Source organism: Rhinatrema bivittatum, unplaced genomic scaffold (genome assembly GCF_901001135.1).
Source record: "Rhinatrema bivittatum unplaced genomic scaffold, aRhiBiv1.1, whole genome shotgun sequence".
NCBI classification, from domain to species: Eukaryota; Metazoa; Chordata; class Amphibia; order Gymnophiona; family Rhinatrematidae; genus Rhinatrema; species Rhinatrema bivittatum.
In genome coordinates, this window is record NW_021820884.1 from 40,348 (window position 1) to 58,430 (window position 18,083).

General features: G+C 47.8%; 1 protein-coding gene across 1 annotated transcript in view; it reads right to left on the reverse strand.

The window, feature by feature from the left end:
- The window catches only part of LOC115082252 (plectin-like), a gene marked incomplete at its 3' end in the record, with an annotated part of 45,578 nt that extends 37,025 nt beyond the window's left edge, over positions 1-8,553 (reverse strand). The window contains exon 1 of the mRNA XM_029586500.1: positions 8,373-8,553. Coding sequence (XP_029442360.1) covers positions 8,373-8,466 — 94 coding nt within the window. The remainder of the gene's footprint in view (positions 1-8,372) is intronic.
- Positions 8,554-18,083: the final 9,530 nt, after the last annotated feature.

Consider the following 18,083-nt stretch of genomic DNA (forward strand, 5'->3'; position numbering starts at 1 on the left):
ACTCTAAGCTTCAACGGCAAGAGGAAATGTGGAAAAAAAAAAGGATTTCCATTCACAAAAAAGCAGGGAATAGCTTGCTTGTTACAGTGGATACTACTCCAAACCAAATAAGCCTGATATTTCACTTTCAATGCATGTCCAGCATAGCTCTCTGCTTCAACAGCAGGGGGAATGAAGAAAAGTGGATCAATATACAGACAACAACCAACAAGGGCTGAATTACATAGTCGGGGTAAACAAGCATGGGCGTAGCTTGCTTATTGCGGCGGTTACTATCCCTAACTAACAGGCCGATACAGTACAGTGCGCTCCGGTAGAGCGCACTGTTAACCGGCATTTGGACGCGCATTTTCAATGCACTAGCTTTACCCCTTATTCAGTAAGGGGTAATAGCGCATCGAAAACACGCGTCCAACCCCCCCGAGACTAATAGCACCCGCAACATGCAAATTCATGTTGATTGCCCTTTTAGTCATTCCCGCGCGATACAGTAAGTAAAATGTGCAGCCAAGCCGCACATTTTACTTTAAGAAATTAGTGCCTACCCAAAGGTAGGCGTTAATTTCTGCCGGCGCCAGGGAAGTGCACAGAAAAGCAGTAAAAACTGCTTTTCTGTGCACCCTTCGACTTAATATTATGGCGATATTAAGTCGGAGGTCCCAAAAGTTAAAAAAAAAAGTTACAAATAAAAAAAAAAAAATTTTAATGGGCCCACGGCTCACAGGTTGAAAACCGGACGCTCAATTTTGCCGGCGTCCGGTTTCTGAACCCATGGCTGTCAGCGGGTTTGAGAACAGACTCCGGCAAAATTGAGCATCGGCTGTCAAACCCGCTGACAGCCGTCGCTCCTGTCCAAAAAGAGGCGCTAGGGACGCGCTAGTGTCCCTAGCGCCTCTTTTTACCGCGGGCCCTAATTTAAATAAATTAACTTACTGAATCGCGCGCACAGTAGAGTGGCCTGGGCGCTCTCCCGCAATTTTTACTGTATCGGACCGTAATTAAGCTAGATATTTCACTTAGATGCAGCTCCAACACTGCTCTCTACATTAATGGTGGGGGTGGAAGGGAAACAGAACCAAAAGGTTACTAAAGGCCGAGAGTAACAGAAGTATGAGGAAAAAAAAAAAGTGCGAAAGCTTGCTGGGCAGACTGGATGGGCCGTTTGGTCGTCTTCTGCAGTCATTTCTATGTTTACCCAAACCTGAATCGTTCTTTGGTGGTGATGATTCTGAGCAACTATAGCAAATCTCTGTGATAATGGAAGATGTAATAGATCAGACTGCCAAACTCAAGAGTAACTAATCACCAGGAGTGGGTGGCTTTCTAAATATGCAAACATGAATCTACAGACCTGATACTAGTAATCTGTAACCTATCATTTTAAACAACCACACTTTCTATAGACCAATGAAACACCAATTTTTTAAAAACAGATCTGGTGAGCCCAACATCGATGCTGGGAAAAATAAGAATTTATTCTTAAAAACAAAATTTGACCACAGACAGACATGGCTTAATGGAGGCACAGTCAATATGGTTTTAATAAAGGGAAGTCTTGCCTTACAAATCTATTAGAATATTTTGAAGGCATAAAACATGTGGATAAAGGTGAATTGGTTGATATAGTATATTTGGATTTTCAGAAGGCATTCGATAAAGTCTACGATGAGAAGCTCCTCAGGAAATTAAATAGTCATGGAACGGGTAGCAGTGTCCTATTGTGGATTAGCAACTGGTTAAATAAATAAAACACAAAAGAAACTGAGAGTAGGAACAAAAGCAGTATCGCAAATGAAGAAAGATTAGTAGTGAAGTATCCCAGGGTTCTGTACTGGGACCTGTGCTGCTTAACATATTGATTAATGATCTGCAAAAGGGAAGAATAAGTGACCAAATTTGCAGATTACATAAAATTAGTCAAAGTTTTTAAAACAGCAACAGTCTGCAAAGAACTGCAAAGGGACCTTGTGAGACTAGGAGACTGAGCATCTGAATCCCAAATTAAATTTAATGTAGAAACGTGCAAAATTCATAGGAAAAAATATTCCCAATTGCAGGTACGATAAAAGAACAACATAAGATAAGTCCAACTTCTTTTTGGGTTGGTTATATATTTTCAGTGCAGTGATTATATATTTGCAAAGTAAAATTGAAAAAAAAATCACATCACATTTGATTTTTTGTGCTTTATAATGAGAAGATTGTGCCTTGGTATAGTCAAAACTGATAATCAGTTCAAGGCAATTTTGCACTATTAAGATGCCTCTAATCAGGGTCTTGGTGCTTTTATATAATCAATCTCATCCTTTTTATATGCTTCTAATTGTTTGATGAGTATTTTTTGCTGTTTTTTGGTTGCGTAGTTGGAAACTTTTATAGGAACCAGTGTCTATGTGTGTCGGGGACAAGAACAAGAGGTAAGGACAGCCTGAATATGCATCGCTTAAGAACACAAGCAAGGAAGAGTATAAGAAAGTGTAATGAGCAAGCTGCGGTTCCCGTCAGTTATAAGCTTGCAAACAACAAGCAGACACAATCACAGGAGCCTCCCTACGATTACCAGTTCCACGGAAAGAACCAGTCAGTCAGACACGATGGAGGTGGGAAGAGGAGAACTGCCTTTGTATACAGAGCTGTCTGCACACACAGGGATGCAAGATGTACAGCTCCCACGATCACTGCTCCATGGGCTGCTGGGAAGTAGCAGCTCCTCCAGCATTTATCAAACTTTAAAATAAAACCAGAGATCCTGCAAAAGCACCTAAAGAGCCAGTAGCAGCTTACGTACTTCCCAGAAAATCCAGACAGACACTGGAGGGCTGCAAACAAGCCCCTGAGGTCTGTGCTCCGACAGAGCGCACTGTTAACCCTCTATTGGACGTGCGTTTGACGTGCTAGCGTTACCCCTTATTCAGTAAGGGGCCGAAAATGCTCGTCCAACCCCCCGAACCTAATATCATTGCGATATTAGGAGGTCCCGAAAGTTATCAAAAGTAAAACAAACAAAAAAATTTGAAGTCGGACCGCGGCTCGAAAACCGGACGCTCAATTTTGCCAGCGTCCGGTTTCCGAACCCATAGCTGTCAGCAGGCTCGAGAACAGACGCCGGCAAAATTGAGTGTCGGCTGTCAAACCCACTGACAGCCATCGCTCCGGTCCAAAAGGAGGCGCTAGGGACGCGCTAGTGTCCCTAGCGCCTCCTTTTGCCTGTTTTTACCGCCAGGCCTAATTTGCATAGTAAATCACGCGCACAGGAGACTTTACTGTGTCGGCCCATATGTTGTTTCCATACTCTGGATGCCTCAGAAAAATTCAGTTTCCAGATTTCTGATTGTTACATTGGCTGGGCAAGAAAATTTTTAACCATTTTTAAATATTTCACATCAGCAATAAAATAACACAAGCTCTGGAATTTGTTGCCAGAGGATGTGGTTAGTGCAGTTAGTGTAGCTGGGTTTAAAAAAGGTTTGGATAAGTTCTTGGAGGAGAAGTCCATTACCTGCTATTAATGAAGTTTACTTAGGGAATAGCCACTGCTATTAATTGCATCAGTAGCATGGGATCTTCTTAGTGTTTGGGTAATTGCCAGGTTCTTGTGGCCTGGATTGGCCTCTGTTGGAAACAGGATGCTGGGCTTGATGGACCCTTGGTCTGACCCAGCATGGCAGGTTCTTATGCCCATAAAAAATGCTAATGTGAATGACTGCACCAACTCCAAGTGACTTCTTTGTACAGTGTATTCAGTTCAAGCCTGTGGTGACAGCTAATAGCACAGCTGGACAGACAGAGTGAGCAACAGGGAAGGAGATCCCCATGTGGACCTGGCAAGTCTTTCCAAGTGATGCAGCCCAGCCACTGTGAAGAGAAAGGATGCTGGGATTGACACAGCATGGCACTAGGGAAGGTCCTGAGAAGATCCTGCATCCAAAGTCCTCAGAGCAGAAGCTTTCACCTTTTAATACTACAATGGGTGCTTTGCCACCCTGCACTCCCTCTCCCTATACACACCCTTGCCCTCCCCTCAGCATGCCATTTTTCCCTATACGCACCAACACCCCATCTATACAGCCCTCTCCTCCCTGCCTGGCAGCTCTCCTGATGTTCCTACCCTGCCCTCGTGCATAAAGCTTTAAATCACTCCAACAGCATAGTGTCAGCCACACACACGCCAGGAACCCTGCAGTGAAGACCCCCACACAGCAACCCATGACCAGAATGACCTGTTCCTATTCATAGGCTTAGAACAGAGCTTTCCAAACTGTGTGTCGGGACACGTTAGTGTGTCGCCTGCAGTGTGCAGGTGTGTCGCGCAAGCCTGCTCAACTCTGATGCGAGTTTGGGCTTTTTTTTTTCTAGAGATTCACTTTTTTTTTTCAGTTTATGGGTTGCTTATTATTGGGTGAATTTTGCTGTCAATCGCGTTTTTGGGGGGGGGGGGCAGCAGTGTCTGGTGATCATGGAAGGGAGTGAAGCACTTAACTGGCAACAATCAAAAAGACGAGGTACATGAGTGTGGTGGGCCAGACATGTGCTGGGGGGAGAGAGATGAGTGAGTGGGGGGCAAACGTGCTGGGGGGACAGACATGTGCTTGAGGGGGAGAGATATGAGTGTGTAGGGTACAGACATGTGCTGGGGGGAGAGAAATGAGTGTGTGGGGGTCAGACATGTGCTTGAGGGGGAGAGATATGAGTGTGTGGGGGCCAGACATGTGCTGGGGGGAGGAGAGAGATGAGTGTGTGGGGGACAGACAATTTGTTTTATTATTGTTTCTCATAAATTATAACAATAACATGAATCTTGGAATATATATTTTTAATATAAATTTAAGGTTTTCATGAGATAGGTTGCGTCGTGAAACATTTTATTTATGTATATATTTAAGGAAACATACATAAATTGTCGAAATATGTTTCGTTCGTTTAACCTTTAACCTCTGGTTTACTAGTAGACTGAATTACTGTGTCCCGAAATTATGTTGGTCTAAAAAGTGTGTCACCAACATGAAAAGTTTGGAAAGCTCTGGCTTAGAAGGTCTACCCTAACAGCACAGAGACCGAAACCCAGCAAGCAGGACAGAGGAAGAGAGAGAAAAGAAGATTTTCTCAAGTTAATTCAGGACACACTATCTTGGGTAATAAATCTGGGAATACAGAAGCATGAAACACTTTACAAGGCATCTGCACTCTGAGGGAAGCTGCTGCTTCCCAGTCTCTCTACCTGTTTAAAATACCAGCAGTGCAATGTCTGCTCAGAGAAGGAAGATGCCTGAATCCCAAACCTTGTGCCAGAGTAGGGCAGTGCATAAGCTTTCAGGAAATGCAGGAGTGCAAGGGAGGGCAAAGCAAGACAAGTAGAAACAAAAGAATAAAGAAAGAATGAGGTCAGAGGCATGAAGTCCCACCCTGGCCTCTCCTCGTGTTCCTATGCAAGCAGCAGGAACTAGGCTGGGTGGATCTCAGCCATCCAACAAGCCCACAATCAAACCAAACAGGAGAGAAGATGCAACTTGGTGCACTGCTACTGACACTGGAGCGTGGCAGGGGAGGGGATAGACAGATCCACCACAAACAGAGAAGGAGGGATGGTCAAACAGAGACTGAGACCAAGCTCCGTCCCATCATAGACAACAGGATTCAGAGGCACTGCCCTCACTTCTCTATTCCTGGAAATGTCAGCTAAGCAAGTAAGGAGAGGTCTTTGGGTGCTCCCAATGCCTGCATGCCTCTGTCTGTGGATGATTAATCCTGACCCCAGCACTGAATCATCACTCAGGGGCAGAGCTGGTGTCTCATTTATAATCACTTTGTCTCTGTCTCTTACTCCCGAACTCTACATCTGAGAGACACAACAACTCTTCCCGCCACTCTCTCTTTACATTCTTGTAATATTAACAACTTGCATTCTCTCCAGTTCAGGCAGATAAAGCTGCAAAGCGAGGATTAGAATTCAAATCATACCTCCTCACCCGGAGATCTGAATTTAGGCATAGGCAACAAAGGCAATTGCCCAGGGTGCCAAATTTGAAGGCACCAAATACCCAAGCCAACGAGGAAGAGAACTGTACCAAGCAGGAGTCTGTTGCAGTCATGCACCTCAACAAGGCACTGCCATGGCAATGTGAGACTTCACCCATTATCTATGGACCCTGCTCCACCCACTCTCCAATTCTGCCTATAGGTGCCTAAATCCGGCCCTACTCCCCCATCAATTTCAATTTAGAATAGAAACGTTATTACAGAGTAAGAACTCCGCTCCTCATTGTTTTAAAAAGTTCCTGCTCCAATGCCTCTGTCTGCAAGGACTCAAGATGCAGCCCTGCTTGTGGGAATTGGTGCTGATGGTATCAGGGTTTGGACTCATCCCACCACTGCCCCAGCCTCGTGCTGGGAGACAACAGTGCCTGCACCCAGCCTGACCTCCAACTGTCCACAAATAGTTAACGGAAAGTTTACACTGCACAGAAAAACTTAATTATTTATAGAGAAGAGGGAAAAGGGCACAGGAGGCACTTCACAACCTGCCTCTGCTCTTAAAGCTTCTACTGCATTCAATTATTTCCTCAGTGTCAGTCTAAGAGCCAAAGGGGACAGCACCAATCCCTTCGTTGTCTGGATCGGGAGGGAGGAGAACTGCTGCAGATCCCAACACTAAGCTGTACCTTAAGATATTTTATACCACAACTACCCTGCCTATAAAAACAGCTAACAGAGAAAATTAGATGTCCACATCCCCAGGTGCTGCTGCTGAGGAGAGGGGGAAGGACACCACATCCCCAGGCGCTGGTGCTTAGTGAGGGTCACCACATCCCCAGGCGCTGGTGCTTAGTGAGGGTCACCACATCCCCAGGCGCTGCTGCTGTGGAGAGGGGGGGGCGGGAGGACACCACATCCCCAGGTGCTGGTGCTTAGTGAGGGTCACCACATCCCCAGGCACTGCTGCTGAGGAGAGGGGGAGGACACCACATCCCCAGGCGCTGGTGCTTAGTGAGGGTCACCACATCCCCAGGCACTGCTGCTGAGGAGAGGGGGAGGACACCACATCCCCAGGCGCTGGTGCTTAGTGAGGGTCACCACATCCCCAGGCACTGGTGCTTAGTGAGGGTCACCACATCCCCAGGCGCTGGTGCTTAGTGAGGGTCACCACAGCCCCAGGCGCTGGTGCTTAGTGAGGGTCACCACATCCCCAGGTGCTGGTGCTTAGTGAGGGTCACCACAGCCCCAGGCGCTGGTGCTTAGTGAGGGTCACCACATCCCCAGGCGCTGGTGCTTAGTGAGGGTCACCACAGCCCCAGGCGCTGGTGCTTAGTGAGGGTCACCACATCCCCAGGCGCTGGTGCTTAGTGAGGGTCACCACATCCCCAGGCGCTGGTGCTTAGTGAGGGTCACCACAGCCCCAGGCGCTGGTGCTTAGTGAGGGTCACCACAGCCCCAGGCGCTGCTGAGGAGGGGGGGGGGGAGGACACCACATCCCCAGGCGCTGGTGCTTAGTGAGGGTCACCACATCCCCAGGCGCTGGTGCTTAGTGAGGGTCACCACATCCCCAGGCGCTGGGGGAGGGGGGAGGACACCACATCCCCAGGAGCTGGTGCTTAGTGAGGGTCACCACATCCCCAGGCGCTGGTGCTTAGTGAGGGTCACCACATCCCCAGGCGCTGGTGCTTAGTGAGGGTCACCACATCCCCAGGCGCTGGTGCTTAGTGAGGGTCACCACATCCCCAGGCGCTGGTGCTTAGTGAGGGTCACCACATCCCCAGGCACTGGGGGAGGGGGAGGACACCACATCCCCAGGCGCTGGTGCTTAGTGAGGGTCACCACATCCCCAGGCGCTGGTGCTTAGTGAGGGTCACCACATCCCCAGGCGCTGGTGCTTAGTGAGGGTCACCACATCCCCAGGCGCTGGTGCTTAGTGAGGGTCACCACAGCCCCAGGCACTGGGGGAGGGGGAGGACACCACATCCCCAGGCGCTGGTGCTTAGTGAGGGTCACCACATCCCCAGGCACTGGGGGAGGGGGAGGACACCACATCCCCAGGCGCTGGTGCTTAGTGAGGGTCACCACAGCCCCAGGCGCTGGTGCTTAGTGAGGGTCACCACAGCCCCAGGCGCTGGTGCTTAGTGAGGGTCACCACATCCCCAGGCGCTGGTGCTTAGTGAGGGTCACCACAGCCCCAGGCGCTGGGGGAGGGGGAGGACACCACATCCCCAGGCGCTGGGGGAGGGGGAGGACACCACATCCCCAGGCGCTGGGGGAGGGGGGGGGGGGGAGGACACCACATCCGCAGGTGCTGTTTGGGACTTAATTCAGATAACTTTATTGACAATTTTACATTTGTTGCTGCAGCTCCGCAATGCCCGCGAGACCCCCCCAGGTACCTTTGTACCGCTCCAGCACATCCTCGTAAGCCTGAACAAACTCCTTCTCCTGGCTGCGGGTGGCCGGGAGCTGCCCCGGGATGTATCCGGCCATGGCGACGCCCAGAATCCGTCTCTCCCGTTTCCGCCTCAGCCTCTTCCCTTCCGCCGGCGCAGGAGCGGCCGAGCCCGCCCCACGGCCCCGCCCCGCGCCGGAGAGCCGCGGCTAGAGCGCCCGGGAGACCCCCGGCGGAGCAGCAGAGAACTGCAGCGCCCGGGAGACCCCCAGCGGCCACAGGTGGGACTGCACGGTGCAGGCGCAGCTCCGGTCTGAGCGCGGCAGCTCTGTTACTATGGCAACTGCAAGATTGGTGGCTGCGTGACCATGGTAACAGGCAGAGCGCCTTCCTCTTCTCTCTCCTTCAGCTCTGAATGTGCAGGAGCTGCACTGAATCCATCTTATGCAAACCTCTCCCCACCCCTCACATCACCTTCATCACTGCACCCCCTCCTTCATGACCCTCCTGAACACCCTCCCCATCATCTTCCTGCACTCTCCTGCCCCATCACAACAGCTGGTCCCTAACTCGCACTCACATCACAAGCATTGTTCATCAGTTAAGAAAGATAGGAACCATTTCATTTTGTGGCATCAGATATATGCCAGCCTTCCAACCCTTTGCCTTTGTTAATGAAGCCTTTTCTAGTTGTCTCTTGATGCTGATTTTTCCACCAGTGTTTCCAAAGGAACCAGCCTGTGTAGGTACTTGACAGGATTTGAGACTAATCTGGGGAAAGCATGGTCAACTTCTTGCCTATATTTCATGGCCTCATCACTCCTTAGCATGCTCTGTATTTTTCCTACAATCAGAAGAGCAACTGCATGTCTCAAAAGAAAGAAAAGGGAATACATTCCTTAGAATCCAAGCCCTCATTAAACACTGACCACTTTTCATCTCCAAATTAAAATTAATTTAACAAAGAATACCACTTGATTCACCCAGAAATGAAGTCACCCATCCTCCTTTCTGCCTTCTAAATGGGTGAATCAAGCATATATCAGTAACATGTTAGTGAACTGGCACATTAGTAAGTGGAGCTGGCAGGAGCTGTGCAGAAGCTTTCAGGAAAGCTTGCCGACCATGGGGACCTACAGGGCTCCTCCCTGCAGGATGCACCAACTTCGCCTCCGCCTAAGGGTCCACTTCCGCAACACAGTAACAGTAACATGTTAGTGAATACCCACATCGTGCCAGTCACTGTTACAGTAACATTTTAGTAAGAGACCCCCTTCATGTCAGTCACTGTAACAGTAACATGTTGGTAAAAAAAAAAAAAACCCATCTTGCCAGTCAATGTAACAGTAGCATGTTAGAACCCCCCATCATGCCAATCACTGTTACAGTAACATTTTAGTAAGAGCCTCCCATCATGCCAGTCACTGTAACAGTAACATGTTAGTATGAGCCCACATCATGCCAATCACAGTAACAGTAGCATGTTAATAATGGCACCCCATCACACCAGACACTGTAACAGTGAAATGTTAGTAATAGCATTCCCATCACACCAGTTTCTGTATCAGTAACATATTAGAGCCCATCAAGCCAGTCACTGTTACAATAACATGTTAATAAAAGCACTCCCATCACACCAGTCACTGTATAAGTAACATGTAAGAGCCCCCATCACACCAGTCACTGTTACAATAACATGTTAATAAAAGCACTCCCATCACACCAGTCACTGTATCAGTAACATGTTAGAGCCCCCATCACACCAGTCACTGTATCAGTAACATTTTAGAGCCACCATCACACCAGTCACTGTATCAGTAACATGTTAGAGCCCCCATCATGCCAGTCACTGTTACAATAACATGTTAATAAAAGCACTCCCATCACACCAGTCACTGTATCAGTAACATGTTAGAGCCCCCATCATGCCAGTCACTGTATCAGTAACATGTTAGAGCCCCCCATCACACCAGTCACTGTATCAGTAACATGTTAGAGCCCCCCATCACACCAGTCACTGTATCAGTAATATGTTAGAGCCCCCCATCTTGCCAGTCACTGTATCAGTAACATGTTAGAGCCCCCATCACACCAGTCACTGTTACAATAACATGATAGTAACAGCACTCCCATCACACCAGTCACTGTATCAGTAACATGTTAGTAACAGCACTCCCATCACCAGTCACTGTATCAGTAACATGTTAGAGCCCTCCATCATGCCAGTCACTGTTACAGTAACATGTTAGAGCCACCATCACACAAGTCACTGTATCAGTAACATGTTAGAGCCCCCATCATGCCAGTCACTGTATCAGTAACATGTTAGTAACAGCACTCCCATCACCAGTCACTGTATCAGTAACATGTTAGAGCCCACATCATACCAGTCACTGTTACAGTAACATGTTAGAGCCACCATCACACCAGTCACTGTATCAATAACATGTTAGAGCCACCATCACACCAGTCACTATTACAGTAACATGATAGTAACAGCACTCCCATCACACCAGTCACTGTATCAGTAACATGTTGGAGCCCACATCATGCCAGTCACCGTATCAGTAACATGTTAGAGCCACCATCATGCCAGTCACTGTATCAGTAACTTGTTAGAGCCACCATCACACCAGTCACTGTATCAGTAACATGTTACAGCCACCATCATGCCAGTCACTGTATCAGTAACATGTTAGAGCCCCCATCACACCAGTCACTGTATCAGTAACATGTTAGAGCCCCCCATCATGCCAGTCACTGTTACAGTAACATGTTAGAACCACCATCACACTAGTCACTGTATCAGTAACATGTTAGAGCCACCATCACACCAGTCACTGTATCAGTAACATGTTAGAGCCACCATCACACCAGTCAATGTTACAGTAACATGTTAGAGCCACCATCACAGCAGTCACTGTTACAATAACATGATAGTAACAGCACTCCCATCACACCAGTCACTGTATAAGTAACATGTTAGAGCCCCCATCACACCAGTCACTGTATCAGTAACATGTTAGAGCCACCATCACACCAGTCACTGTTACAGTAACATGTTAGAGCCCCCATCATGCCAGTCACTGTATCAGTAACGTGTTAGTAACAGCACTCCCATCACCAGTCACTGCATCAGTAACATGTTAGAGCCCCCCATCATGCCAGTCACTGTTACAGTAACATGTTAGAGCCAACATCACACCAGTCACTGTATCAGTAACATGTTAGAGCCACCATCACACTAGTCACTGTTACAGTAACATGATAGTAACAGCACTCCCATCACACCAGTCACTGTTACAATAACATGTTAATAAAAGCACTCCCATCACACCAGTCACTGTATCAGTAACATGTTAGAGCCCCCATCATGCCAGTCACTGTTACAGTAACATGTTAGAGCCCCCATCATGCCAGTCACTGTATCAGTAACATGTTAGAGCCACCATCACACCAGTCACTGTATCAGTAACATGTTAGAGCCCCCATCACACCAGTCACTGTTACAGTAACATGTTAGAGCCACCATCACAGCAGTCACTGTATCAGTAACATGATAGTAACAGCACTCCCATCACACCAGTCACCGTATCAGTAACATGTTAGAGCCCCCATCACGCCAGTCACCGTATCAGTAACATGTTAGAGCCACTATCATGCCAGTCACTGTATCAGTAACATGTTAGAGCCCCCATCACACCAGTCACTGTATCAATAACATGTTAGAGCCCCCCCATCACGCCAGTCACTGTATCAGTAACATGTTAGAGCCCCCATCACCCAGTCACTGTATCAGTAACATGTTAGAGCCACCATCACACCAGTCACTGTTACAGTAACATGTTAGAGCCCCCATCACACCAGTCACTGTATCAGTAACAAGTTAGAGCCACCATCACGCCAGTCCAGTCACTGTATCAGTAACATGTTAGTAACAGCACTCCCATCACCAGTCACTGTATCAGTAACATGTTAGTAACAGCACTCCCATCACACCCGTCACTGTATCAGTAACATGTTAGAGCCCCCATCACGCCAGTCACTGTATCAGTAACATGTTAGTAACAGCACTCCCATTACACCAGTCACTGTATCAGTAACATGTTAGAGCCCCCCATCATGCCAGTCACTGTTACAGTAACATGTTAGAGCCCCCATCCTGCCAGTCACTGTATCAGTAACATGTTAGAGCCCCCATCACACCAGTCACTGTATCAGTAACAAGTTAGAGCCACCATCACGCCAGTCACTGTATCAGTAACATGTTAGAGCCACCATCACGCCAGTCACTGTAATCAGTAACATGTTAGTAACAGCACTCCCATCACCAGTCACTGTATCAGTAACATGTTAGTAACAGCACTCCCATCACACCCGTCACTGTATCAGTAACATGTTAGAGCCCCCCATCACGCCAGTCACTGTATCAGTAACATGTTAGTAACAGCACTCCCATCACACCCGTCACTGTATCAGTAACATGTTAGAGCCCCCATCACGCCAGTCACTGTATCAGTAACATGTTAGTAACAGCACTCCCATTACACCAGTCACTGTATCAGTAACATGTTAGAGCCCCCATCACGCCAGTCACTGTATCAGTAACATGTTAGTAACAGCACTCCCATTACACCAGTCACTGTATCAGTAACATGTTAGTAACAGCACTCCCATCACACCAGTCACTGTATCAGTAACATGTTAGAGCCCCCATCATGCCAATCACTGTTACAGTAACATGTTAGAGCCACCATCACGCCAGTCACTGTATCAGTAACATGTTAGTAACAGCACTCCCATTACACCAGTCACTGTATCAGTAACATGTTAGTAACAGCACTCCCATCACACCCGTCACTGTATCAGTAACATGTTAGAGCCCCCATCACGCCAGTCACTGTTTCAGTAACATGTTAGTAACAGCACTCCCATCACACCAGTCACTGTATCAGTAACATGTTAGAGCCCCCATCATGCCAATCACTGTTACAGTAACATGTTAGAGCCACCATCACGCCAGTCACTGTATCAGTAACATGTTAGTAACAGCACTCCCATCACACCAGTCACTGTATCAGTAACATGTTAGAGCCCCCATCATGCCAATCACTGTTACAGTAACATGTTAGAGCCACCATCACGCCAGTCACTGTATCAGTAACATGTTAGTAACAGCACTCCCATTACACCAGTCACTGTATCAGTAACATGTTAGTAACAGCACTCCCATCACACCCGTCACTGTATCAGTAACATGTTAGAGCCCCCCATCATGCCAGTCACTGTTTCAGTAACATGTTAGTAACAGCACTCCCATCACCAGTCACTGTATCAGTAACATGTTAGTAACAGCACTCCCATCACCAGTCACTGTATCAGTAACATGTTAGAGCCCCCATCACACCAGTCACTGTATCAGTAACAAGTTAGAGCCACCATCACGCCAGTCACTGTATCAGTAACATGTTAGAGCCACCATCACGCCAGTCACTGTAATCAGTAACATGTTAGTAACAGCACTCCCATCACCAGTCACTGTATCAGTAACATGTTAGTAACAGCACTCCCATCACACCCGTCACTGTATCAGTAACATGTTAGAGCCCCCATCACGCCAGTCACTGTATCAGTAACATGTTAGTAACAGCACTCCCATCACACCCGTCACTGTATCAGTAACATGTTAGTAACAGCACTCCCATTACACCAGTCACTGTATCAGTAACATGTTAGAGCCCCCATCACGCCAGTCACTGTATCAGTAACATGTTAGTAACAGCACTCCCATCACACCCGTCACTGTATCAGTAACATGTTAGAGCCCCCCATCATGCCAATCACTGTTACAGTAACATGTTAGTAACAGCACTCCCATCACACCAGTCACTGTATCAGTAACATGTTAGAGCCCCCATCATGCCAGTCACTGTATCAGTAACATGTTAGAGCCACCATCACACCAGTCACTGTATCAGTAACAAGTTAGAGCCCCCCATCACACCAGTCACTGTATCAGTAACATGTTAGAGCCCCCAGCATGCCAATCACTGTTACAGTAACATGTTAGTAACAGCACTCCAATCACACCAGTCACTGTATCAGTAACATGTTAGAGCCCCCATCATGCCAATCACTGTTACAGTAACATGTTAGTAAAATTGCCCCCACACAGTCACAGTCAGTGCAGTTACACAGTGTAGCAGCCTAACAGCGTCTGCTCTTACTGACCAGGCCTGGAAAAAGAGTTAGAAAACTTGAGTGCTAACCAAAACATTTAGAAGCACGGTCAAAATTATTTTTTCCTTGTAAATGGTTTTTTTTTTTGCTCTTTTGTTTTTATCTAATTTGAGGCGGAGAGTACTCTCTAACCCCACTCCCTTTCCTTGTTCTCCTTCCCTTCCACCCCGACCTCACCTTCTCTGTCTGCTCTGTCTCGGACGCTCTCCCTGGGCTCTGTCCCTCTACAGTGGTTCCAGCTCTCTTTGGGCCTGGTACAACAGTGAAGCTCCATCTGGGCCAGCAGCCAGCCTCCTACACCTCCTCTTGCTGACAATGATCCACAGATAGGATTACTCTGAATTTTTCAGTTTTAGTTTTGTTTTGACATAGATATTCAGTCAGAATTCAGTATCTCAAAGCTTTAATCCCTGTGCAGTGTATGAACACAGAATACCACACAAACATTTACAAAACATTTTCTAAAGCACAGCACATAAAGAAAACTAGATAAGTAACAGGCTATCAATATCCAGAAAAAGTGTTAAAATGATAAGATAGGGAAAAGACACACAGAAAAGTCCATATAACAAGATATAGCTTCACAGGGATTTGTTTCATTTTCAAATGCAGACTAAATACAAGTCTGATTGGAGGCGTGCAGAGCTAATCCTGGTCAAGACCAGCTCACAGTCCCTTTTGCTTCTTCTATAATCTGTAGGGTGTACGTGCCTTTTTTCACAAGATACAGGAAAACTCTAAGAAGATGAGATTTTAGTCTAGAATGTTGAGGACAAATTCATTAAAATGATAATCCCAAAAGTAAAAAATGAAGGATTTGTTGCAATGTTCTGTCTGTAATTTGTGTGATGGGGAATCCTGCTGTATCCCCTGCCCAGGCTGTGGGAAGATGCTGTCTACAAAGGACGTTACAAGCTTTTCCCTTTAGCGTGTCTAGAAAATATGAATTTTACATTGATTTCCTTTAGCTATCCCGGCTGCATTTGCTATTTTTCCGTGATAGCCTGGGTTTAAACATTTTTGGCTGTATTTAGTGTTTTATTTTATTTTGCTTTGTCTTTGATGTATTAGTAGTAAAAGGGCAGAGAAAATACTGCGAAATGCAGGAAGTGTGTGGTAGCAGAATCACACCTCATCCTCATTTTTCCTTATCCCCCCTTCCAAAGCCCCTCAGCCTTATTCACTGACTACCCCCATTCAGCCTGCTTCACTCCCACAACCCACCCCACAAACCCACTTACCCCAGTTCACTCACTCATTGTCGTCCCCCCCCCCTGCAATCTCCAATTGGTTTATTCTTCCTGCCCACCCCCCAAGTCCCCCTCACTCACTGGCGGAGGATCCGGCACATTCTCCGCCTCTGCTGCCTGAGGCCCGAGCATCGTGCTTTGAACCACGTGGTGATGTTTAGTCTTCCACTTCTGGGTGCATCTTTTATTTTTGTGTCATCTGCTGGCATTTTTCATCTTGGACCTTGGGAAAGGCTACGCTCAATACATTTGTAATGCTCCGTACTGCATGTCAGGATGCTCTACCTCGTCACTATTAAAGCTAATATCAGTGGGCCCAGCTGTCTCAAATGTCTTCTCATATGACAAGAGTCTGCTTTGTCAGTAGTGAAAATATTTTGAGTTGAGAAGGTGAAATGTAAGGCCATCTGAGCAAGGGTGAAAAGAGCAAAGGGTCTCTCACCTGAAGGAGATCTGAGAGGGGCAAAAAGGAGAGGGAGGACCTGGTATAACTTACAGCACACAGACACTTTCTTACCAGCTACTCTGACGACGGCTCTCTCTGCAGGGTCCAGCACTGAGTCCTGGCTCTTTCGTTTCTTCTGCTCATGGAGTGGTAGATTCCAGGGTAGAGTGTCTCCTCGTGGGCAAGGAGAAAGGCTACCAGACCTCTCGCTCCGGCAGGACCTCTCGCTCCGGTAAGACCTCTCGCTCCGGTAGGACCTCTCGCTCCGACAGGACCTCTCGCTCCGGTAGGACCTCTCACTCCGGTAGGACCTCTCACTCCTGCAGGACTTCTCACTGAGGGTCTCTTCATCAGAGGAAGACATCTCCTAGACAGAGGAAAAGGGAAGTGAAACTTGCTAACATCCTTCCCTATGGCTCAAGGTGTTTCTACTCAACCCAGATTTCTCAATGGCTCTTTAGCAGTAAGAAACACAGTAAATGACGTCAGAAAAAGACCCAAGTGGTCCATCCAGTCTGCCCCGCAAGCTTTTTTATTTTTTTTTTTATTTTTAGCGAAATTATTGCTCTACGCAAGTTGCCCTAGTCAACATGGGTTACCTTTCCCCTGTCTCCATCCCTGAATCCTCCGTGCTTATCCCATGCCCCTTCAGTGTCCTGTCCTCACTACCTCTTCTGGGAACTTATCCCATGCAACCAGGCCCTTCCTGTGAAGAAATCTTTCCTGATGTTGGTCCTGTCTCGAGCCCCCTTGGAGCTTCATATTGTGACCCCTTGTTCTACAATTTTCTTCCCATTGAAAAAGGTTTGATTCATGTGTAATGTCTGCAAGAATCACACCGAGCTTCTCTTCAGATTCAAAACTTAGCTCCATTTTATTTGGTACTCTTTCCAAAACGTGAGACATATGGGCCCTGAAGAGCATTTGATTGACCTCAGAATTATTAACAGGACCCCCTTGAAACAACATCCAGAGACCCTCAACAGTGCGAGCTTCCTCACAGCAGTGCCGTCAGTGCCAACTGAGACCCCCAGCAGTGTGAGCTTCCTCACAGCAGTGTCATGAGTGCCAGCTGAGACCCCCAGCAGTGTGAGCTTCCTCACAGCAGTGTCATGAGTGCCAGCTGAGACCCCCAGCAGTGTGAGCTTCCTCACAGCAGTGTCATGAGTGCCAGCTGAGACCCCCAGCAGTGTGAGCTTCCTCACAGCAGTGCCATCAGTGCCAACTGAGACCCCCAGCAGTGTGAGCTTCCTCACAGCAGTGCCATCAGTGCCAGCTGAGACCCCTAGCAGTGTGAGCTTCCTCACAGCAGTGTCATGAGTGCCAGCTGAGACCCCCAGCAGTGTGAGCTTCCTCACAGCAGTGCCGTCAGTGCCAACTGAGACCCCCAGCAGTGTGAGCTTCCTCACAGCAGTGTCATGAGTGCCAGCTGAGACCCCCAGCAGTGTGAGCTTCCTCACAGCAGTGCCGTCAGTGCCAACTGAGACCCCCAGCAGTGTGAGCTTCCTCACAGCAGTGTCATGAGTGCCAGCTGAGACCCCCAGCAGTGTGAGCTTCCTCACAGCAGTGTCATGAGTGCCAGCTGAGACCCCCAGCAGTGTGAGCTTCCTCACAGCAGTGTCATGAGTGCCAGCTGAGACCCCCAGCAGTGTGAGCTTCCTCACAGCAGTGCCATCAGTGCCAACTGAGACCCCCAGCAGTGTGAGCTTCCTCACAGCAGTGCCATCAGTGCCAGCTGAGACCCCTAGCAGTGTGAGCTTCCTCACAGCAGTGCCATCAG